Source organism: Saccostrea cucullata, unplaced genomic scaffold, assembly GCF_032062105.1.
Source record: "Saccostrea cucullata isolate Sc308-1 unplaced genomic scaffold, CSIRO_AGI_Scuc_v1 ctg15517, whole genome shotgun sequence".
Taxonomy (NCBI): Eukaryota; Metazoa; Mollusca; class Bivalvia; order Ostreida; family Ostreidae; genus Saccostrea; species Saccostrea cuccullata.
In genome coordinates, this window is record NW_026922477.1 from 11,071 (window position 1) to 19,772 (window position 8,702).

General features: G+C 32.3%; 1 protein-coding gene and 1 long non-coding RNA gene across 4 annotated transcripts; both read right to left on the minus strand.

Moving 5' to 3' along the window:
- Positions 1-206: 206 nt before the first annotated feature.
- LOC134261837 (uncharacterized) lies at positions 207-2,456 on the minus strand. Its single transcript, XR_009990899.1, has 3 exons — positions 2,294-2,456; positions 584-605; positions 207-486 (listed from the first exon to the last, which is right to left on the minus strand). It is a non-coding gene; the product is annotated as an uncharacterized LOC134261837 (long non-coding RNA).
- An 862-nt stretch (positions 2,457-3,318) lies between these two features.
- On the minus strand, positions 3,319-8,696 carry LOC134261838 (cell death abnormality protein 1-like). Of its 3 annotated transcripts, XR_009990900.1 has the most exons (5): positions 8,564-8,696; positions 5,640-5,780; positions 4,035-4,141; positions 3,562-3,702; positions 3,319-3,373 (listed from the first exon to the last, which is right to left on the minus strand). XR_009990900.1 is itself a non-coding variant. In XM_062744229.1 (4 exons), exons 1-4 carry the CDS (start codon positions 8,661-8,663, stop codon positions 3,351-3,353), a joined length of 393 nt encoding a protein of 130 aa, XP_062600213.1. In that variant the 5' UTR covers positions 8,664-8,696; the 3' UTR covers positions 3,319-3,350. The 3 variants fall into 3 exon arrangements, 2 of the variants coding, with proteins under 2 accessions (XP_062600213.1, XP_062600212.1); XM_062744229.1 differs by lacking the exon at positions 4,035-4,141 and having other exon boundaries at positions 3,562-3,690; XM_062744228.1 differs by lacking the exon at positions 4,035-4,141.
- Positions 8,697-8,702: the final 6 nt, after the last annotated feature.

An 8,702-nucleotide genomic window follows, 5' to 3' on the forward strand; every position in this document is an offset into this window, starting at 1 on the left:
CAATTTAATTGGTTGATTGAATTTGACCTCTGACGTGACTTTCAATGGTATTTTGTTAGATGTTAGTGTAGTGAGTATGCGAGCGGATCTAACATCTAATTTTAATTACATGTAGATTGGAATTTACCTGAACAATAATACAGGAATTTGAAATATAAATCACATTTGCGATGAAAGGCAACATGAATAAAAATGTAAATGTAAGCATATGTAAATTATTATCCTCTTAAAAGTATAGATATATAACATTGTTGCATTTTTTTTTTACATTCTGTCTTAAAGTTTCAAGCACATTGACACTCATTGGAAATCAGTTTTCAATTTGCCGTCACAATAAAACAAATAAATCCATCTAAGTGCTGGTCAGTAACAACATATTTTTATAACTCAGTAAGAAGGTTTATTTTCCCAACAGCATCTTAATCAAGTTCTTCATATGTATCTGTTTTGTCGATGGTTTCAAGTTCAGCATAATCCGATGTGACCCTATTGTGAAAGAAGAAGTTATATTCATACGCATATATATTTTCGGAACCTTGTGTACATTATACAGTTCATGAGAAATTTAAAAGAATATACTTACTTATCTTTGCTGTTACATTCATCTAAAAATAAATAAATATTAAAAAGTTGTACATTTGAGATTTTAATGAAGATTGAAGTAAGAGATTATTTATTCTACCACAATTATTGGCGACTTCAAAGAAATACCGCGGACATTATTCTCCAATAAATCACGAACGTCATCAAAAAATTATCAGATCAGAAAAACGTATCAAACTTGAACAATTTAATTGCATGTTTGGCTGTAGAATGAAATACTTGTTTAGACCACGTCGATGTGTCGTGTTTTGCAGTATAAACACTGTAAATTGCATAAAGTTGCTGATGAATGTCGTTTTTTATAGCTAAGCAGGCTATTCAACGGCCGTATTTTACCAATTACAATAGACATGGTAGAATAGAATTAAAGTCCTTGTTATCATGAATGATGCAGAATACCCTCCTCGGTCTCGAAATGTTGTTTGAAATATAAAAGCCTCGGCTAACACCTCGGCTTTTATCTTTCAAACAACATTTCTCGACTACCTCGGAGGTTATTCTGCAACATTCCCGAAAACACGGACTTTATTTATTAAATACTCATTCTCTATAAGCATTTGAACACCTTTACATTTATTGAAGCACGCGAGAGTTTAACTCTCATTTTATGTTGTTTTCAAGATCTGAAACACTTTATAATGTCTCTTGTATTTATTTGAATAAAATATTTACTTCCCAACCCAGCGTATTGGTTAAAGTGTCTGCTCTAGAGGAGCGAATGTTGATCCTTGAGTCAAAGTTTTTACTAAACTTTATCATAGTTTCAAATTATTCTAAGCAGTTTAATAACTTTTCTACTTATATGATATTTTTTTCAATATTTAGCTGTTTAGGCGATCGATATGGGTTGGTTGGGGTTTATTATTGCTGCACATTTGGTTTTAAAATACAAAGAAGTTTAATCAAATACAATATTTACATTTATAGAATGAAAAAAAATATGATTGAAGTTAATGATCAAGCAGATATTTTGCTTCTAAATAACGCAAATTTTATTTTATAGTTTATATTCTTATTATATTAATTAGTATACATGTGTATATATAATATATATAAACAAAACTAATGTTACATTTGCATAACATTAAAATTATATAAACTTAATAAATATTGCTTATTCATCGTTACGAGAGACATCCTTTACATTATTATTTATTTATTTTACATTATTCAATACGTAAGAGTTCGAATTTTTAAAAAAAAAATATGTCATGTATTTTAACCTGAAATATAAGATATAAAGAATGTGAATTAAAAACAAAGTTCCAACGTTTTTATCATAGTAAATCAAAGATCCAATAATTTCACTTTAGTAAATAAAAGTTCCCGAGTTCAAATGTTTTCATTATAGTTTTACTATATAGTAAATAAAATCCCACATTTTTATTAGTGAATCAAAGCTCAAATTCCAAAGTTTTAACTTTAGTAATTTAGTTAACTATAGATAACTATAGTATTTTTGTTAGGGACAGCAATGCTACTAGATTTTCATGCGACATTCATTCTGAAATCGATTCTGTCCTTTGGCTTTTGATCTGCTCCGAGCTGGTACTTTTCCTATGGATTTCTGAGCTTGGAACCTATTCGCTACTGTTAAAATTATCTGTGTCTATGCAAGAAAAGTGAACGAGCTTACAGAGTATGTCTTTCATATAAGAAAATTATTATGACATTGTCAAAATTAATTTACCTTGAAAATTGAAGTCAGAAAGCTGGCCCTTTGGTTTCATTTCCCTAAAAATTATTTGTAATAGATATTATTTAAAATTTGCTTTTCTTTTTTCACCTTTCATGAAGGTTTTTCTTACCTTGACAATATTTTATTAACAGTAAAGACAACTTTTAGGGGTCCCGAACATCTATAAATATTCGTAAGAAAGTTTAAAATTTCTAATACTAGTATTATTTTTCATCAATAAAAACAATAGAGCCACATAGAAAATTGATTGAAGTATGAAGCGCTGCTTATTTTTTCAGAAATGATTTTTATATCAGATCATAATACGAAGAAATTTCAACACAGAAACCAGAAGGAGTAACAATTTATTTTCACGACAAAAAGTTTAAAATATGAGATGTATATGAAAATAATACTTTGTATCATACCTATTAAATAATGTTAGAAAACAACGTAAAGCGCTGCTTTCTTAGTCATATCACAATGATGTATGTAGTTGTAAGAAAAAAATGCATCTGTGAAGAGGAGTTAACTTTCTTTTAAATATTTCTTCATGCGAAAAAATGTAATACTAATCAAAATTCTGTATTATTTACTTGAAACATTAAACCATTTTTAAAATGGTCCTCAAAAATATATCTTAATAAGGCTTTTAAAATTGGTTTAAAATGTTTTTTTTTTTGGTTATATATCATAAAAAATTTGGACAAAAATTGTAAAAAGAAATAGAAGGTAATGTTGCCATCGTATGTTCGATTTAATCGAATTGATTATATAGAAAAAAAATACAAAACAACACAGTATCAGTAAAAGAAATCACTGTTGTTTACTTCCCCAGAGAAATTACATGTAAATAACATGTTCACTTATTTTCCATTGACCTTTTTAAAATGTTAAAGAATTCTTCGATTGATTAAAAATTGTGTAATATAATGTTAATTTCTATTTTTTAGAATTAAGATATAAGGGCAGATCACTCTAATTGCAAAAAAAAAACAAAAAACTCTTTAGTGTGCAGTGTAAAGAGGGTTCTTAGGTATCACGTAAAACATGAAAGAAATACTGAAAATTACCTTCCATGTCCTGCATTTACTAAAATAAAGAAATATACATGTACATAATAAAAAGAAGCATTAATTTTCTTTAACTTGTTGCAATTTCAGAGATGTTTGTACTTAGTATTTTCGTCTTGTTCATTTCAAAATGCACATATACATATGATTGTATACATAAAATGAATAAACATTCATTTTATTTTTTGTTTTAAGTTAGATACTCACATTTCTTCCTTCGGCGAACGATATAAATAATGACGTTGCTAATTAAAACAATGAACAAGGTTACCACGGAGTTGACAATGATAGTGGTGAACATATTTGAGCTCTCCGCGGCACAAGGGCAGAGATTTCCTGAAGCAAGAACTATAAATACTAATTAAAATTGTAACCAGGTATCTTTTTTCATTCGTAAAACCTTAAGGGGAAATGCTGACACAAGTTCTTGTAAGAAATCTTTCATTCACATTATTCAGTTACAAAACGAAGAACTATGAGCCTTGTTATTACCCAGAAAACCAATATAGATGCATATGCAACTAGGAATCAAACGAAATTCAACATTTTATTCTTGTTCTGTGAGATGATAGAACTTATCTAATATATCCAAAATGTATGACTGGTGAGTGTTCATACTGTGTGAAGACTGTAAACATGAAAGCAACCGTAAAATTAATACAAAGAATTTTCGAACCTACTATTGCTTTTTTTTTCGAGGAATCTGAATCTCGCAAGGTAATTGACCATAACATTCTTCACAGTTGTGACTGAAGAATGATTGAACACACGAGTTCGGAGGTTTTAACTGTAAAAAAAAAATCTGGAAAAAATCATATTCTCAGCTGAAAAGAGAGGCCCATGGGCCACATCGCTCACCTGAGCACTAAGAGTAAGAAAAAGTAGAAAATGGTTTTTTATTGTAAAGTTTAAATCCAAAAGTAGTCCCATGACCAATTATGGATTTGCTATTTTTTAGAAAATGATTTTTAAATATATCTTTGAAAATTTGGTCGGCCATTTTGGCCCCGCCTTACCCCCGGGGGTCATGATTTGAACAAATTTGAATCTACACTACCTGAGCATGCTTCCATATAAATATGATGAATTATGGCTTTGTCATTCTTGAGAAGAAGATTTTTAAAGAAATTTCCTATATATTTCTATGTAAAACTTTGGTCGGCCATTTTGGCCCCGCCCTACTCCCGGGGGTCATGATTTGAACAAACGTGAATCTACACTACCCGAGGATGTTTCTCCATAAGTTTCATCTTTCCTGGCACAGTGGTTCTTGAGAAGAAGATTTTTAAAATATGCCACCAAATTTTCATTTATTCCCAATTATCTCCCCTTGAATGAGGCCCTTCATTTGAATAAACTTGAATTCCCTTCACCCAAGGATACTTTGTGGCAAGTTTGGTTGAAATTGGCCCAGCGGTTCTTGAGAAGAAGTCGAAAATGTGAAAAGTTTACAGACAGACGGACACCGGACAAAATGTGATCAGAAAAGCTCACTTGAGCTTTCAGCTCAGGTGAGCTAAAAAAAAGAATGGCACCTAAAAAAAATATCTGGGTTTGGCGTCTTAAGAAGCATGTTCTTAAAATAAAATAAGTTTAATCTTCAAACTCTTCAATATGAAATTGTACATTTTAAAATTGCTTACATGGATCTTAAGTACTTTGTGAAACTTAAAGTAAATTCTCTTCAGCAGATATTTTGAGATTTTTGTGATACTGTAAATTATATACAATACAAAACAAAGTTAATCTATCATCTGACTTCGGCCTGAAACGTCATTTTATTGTTATATTGTTATTTTTACCATATATACAAACTTCCGACTCCTAAAAAAATAAGGCAAGTTTAAAATATTTTAATGAACTTTAAAAACTAATGATTTTCAATGAGAATTTAATGAGAAAATTCCGCTAAGTAAAAAATATGTTTAAAAAGTTAATTCAGAGAGTTATTTTGAAAGATATTTAACCAGATTTTTTTTTCTTATCCTGGCTTTTTTAAATTCTACTTTGATCAATCTTGCATTTATTTGCCCAATTCAAAAATACGTTACCTTACAAAACCAGGAAAAAGTTGCTCAAAGTCAAGTGATCATCGCGATGTCAAGTGTTATCTATGTTTAATTACATTATTTTTTTCAGGAAAAAAAAGGTTTTGTTTCATCCCTGGTAAGTGTGCACGTAGTTTATAAGCCAATGATTTAACTTATTTTCTTTCTTCAGACCAAGGTTATCTCTGACAAAATAACATAATTCCGTCTTCACTGATTGTATTGTTAACACCGTACCTGTCTCACATAACCTCCCCGTCCATCCATACTGACACCCTCCATCACATTCCCCTGTTACACTGTTGCAGCTGTTTGGTAACCGACAATTGTTGCTGCATTTTTGTGTACAGTTCTCACCGAAGTAGCCCTTGCCACATCCTTGGAAATCAAGAAAAGTACATTTTTAGTTAATTAAATTTATTAAAGAGTCTTAAGTTTACCTCTTATAGTTCTTTTCTTCTTAACCATTTCCAGGAGGCATATAATACAATGTAGTTATACATAATGCCATCGATAAACAAGAGGCCCATTGACCACATCGCTCACTTGAGCACTGTAGTTCGGGAAAAAGCAGAAATCAGCTTATTACTGAAAATTTTAAACCCATAAGTGGTCCTAAGCAATCCTTAAAAGGGAAAGGGTATGATTTGAACAAACATGAATCTACACTAAATAGGGATGATTGCATATTTCTTTGGCTACAGTTGTACCTGTGGCTTTATTGCCCTTTACATTTGGACTTACATTGTGCCCCCCCCCCCCCCCCAGGGTGATGACTTAGACAAACTTGAATCTACACTACCTAAGAATGCTTCTATGTATATGACTAATCATGGCTTTGTCATTCTTGAAAAGAAGATTTTAAGGAATTTTTCTATGTAAAACTTGGATTCCATGTTGTGACCCCGCCCTATATACGTACTCCTAGAGGTCAGGATTTGAACAAACTTCAGTCTATATGTACACTACCTAAGGATGCTTCCATATAAATATGAATAATCATGGCAATGCTGTTCTTATTTTTAAAGATTTTTTTTTCATATATTTCTATGTGAAACTTTGGTCAGCCATTGTAGCCCTACCCTACCCCCGGGAATCATGATATGAACAAAATTGAATTTACACTACCTACGTGTAGGTGCTTTCCTATAAGTTTCATCTTTCCTGACACAGTGTTTCTTGAGAAGATTTTTTAAAAATGTTCCTATATATTTCTATGTGAAAATTTGTTCGGCCATTGTGGCCCCGCCCTTCCCCCGGGGGTCATGATTTAAACAAGTCTGAATCTACACTACCTGTTTCCATATAAATATGATCATTCATGCCTTTGCTATGCTTGAGAAGACGATTTTTAAAGAATGTTCCTATATATTTCTATGTGAAAATTTGATCGGCCATTGTGGCCCCGCTATACCCCCGGGGGTCATGATTTGAACACATCTGAATCTACACTACCTGAGGATGTTTCCATATAAATATGATCAATCATGGCTTTGTTATTCTTGAGAAGGAGATTTTTAAAGAATGTTCCTATATATTTCTATGTAAAACTTTGATCGGCCATTGTGGTCCCGTCCTACCCCCCGGGGTCATGATTTGAACAAACTTGAATCTACAGTACCTGAGGATGCTTCAATATAAGTTTCATCTTTCCTGGTTCAGTGGTTCTGGAGTAAAGGATTTTTAAAGATTTTCCCTATATACTCCAATGTAAAACTTTGATCGGCCATTGTGGCCCCGCCCTATCCCTGGGGGTCATGATTTGAATAAACTTGAATCTACACTACCTGAGGATGCTTCCATACAAGTTTCATCTTTCCTGGCACAGTGGTTTTTGAGAAGAAGATTTTAAAACAAACCACCAAACAAACTATTCAGATTGTAACATTTATGTCCGTTTTTCCTAGGGGGTACTATAACATAGGAAGGTTTCACAAAAAATAAACACCTAAAATATTTAATGCATAGATGCATGATACGTGCACATGTTACAGTATATTACATGTATAGAATACTTAGAAGATCGGAATTGATTTCGCTCGAGAACCAAATTTAAAAAAATTTTATCTTATTCAAATTTTTAATACATCGGTAAATATAACGAAACTGACAAAATAATTGGTTGTTTGAATAAACAAAAAAATTAACGCCCCATGCCAGGTTCGAACCAAAAACATTTCGCTTTGAGTGCACTAGCAGGTACATGTAGCCCAACTTACTGGAGAGAAGACCCTGATATAGAATTTTTTTTTAGTAAAACATGTTTTAAAATGTACAAATTTATACCAAATGTCTGATCTGGCCAATTTTCAAGTTATTTTTCAGCAAATCAAAGCTCAATTTCGGGAAAATATTTTCCTTTCCTGTTGCACAGGAACTTGATAAATAAAAAATTGTTAAATTTTCATGTGACATGTCGATAAAATTTTCACTTTTCAATTACGCCCAGATTCCTGCCGAATGCCAATCAAAAGCGCCCACGTTCTTTTGGCTTACTTTGGCGTTTTGATTATAGTCCGCTAAAATTTTAATCGCTAAAATAGTCAGTACTCTTTTAAGAATTCATCTCCAAAGAGTTGAAACCTTGTGCCAGTTAAAATACATTACGATTAAATCATTGGTATAACTTTGAGCAGACAAAACGCCAAATTTTACACCCGCCAAGAGAACCCGCTATACGATATTCCTGAATTATCTCCCCTTGAATAAGGGCGTGGCCCTTCATTTGAACAAACTTGAATTCCCTTCACCTAAGAATACCTTGTGCCAAGTTTGGTTGAAATTGGCCCAGTGGTTCTTCAGAAGAAAATGAAAATGTGAAAAGTATAGGACGACAACAACGACGACTACAACATAAACGACGAAGACGACAGACAACGGACAAGTTTTGATCAGAATAGCTCACAGGAGCATTCGGCTCAGGTGAACTAAAAAAAATATTTGTTGCCCTCTCCCGACCGACTAATTATTTCCCAACTCAAACGATTTTTTTTTCATTTTGTTCAATTTTTCCGTCGATAATAAGGTTTTATATTATCGCTGATACGTATGTCCGTAGTTTATAAGCCAATGTTTTAACTTATTTTCTTCCTTCAGATCAAGGTTATCTCTGACAAAATAACATAATTCCGCCTTCACTGTTTGTATTGTTAACACTGTACCTGTCTCACATAACCTCCCCGTCCATCCATACTGACACCCTCCATCACATTCCCCTGTTACACGTTGCAGCTGTTTGGTAACCGACAATTGTTGCTGCATTTTTGTGTACAGTTCTCACCGAAGTAGCCCTTGCGGCAT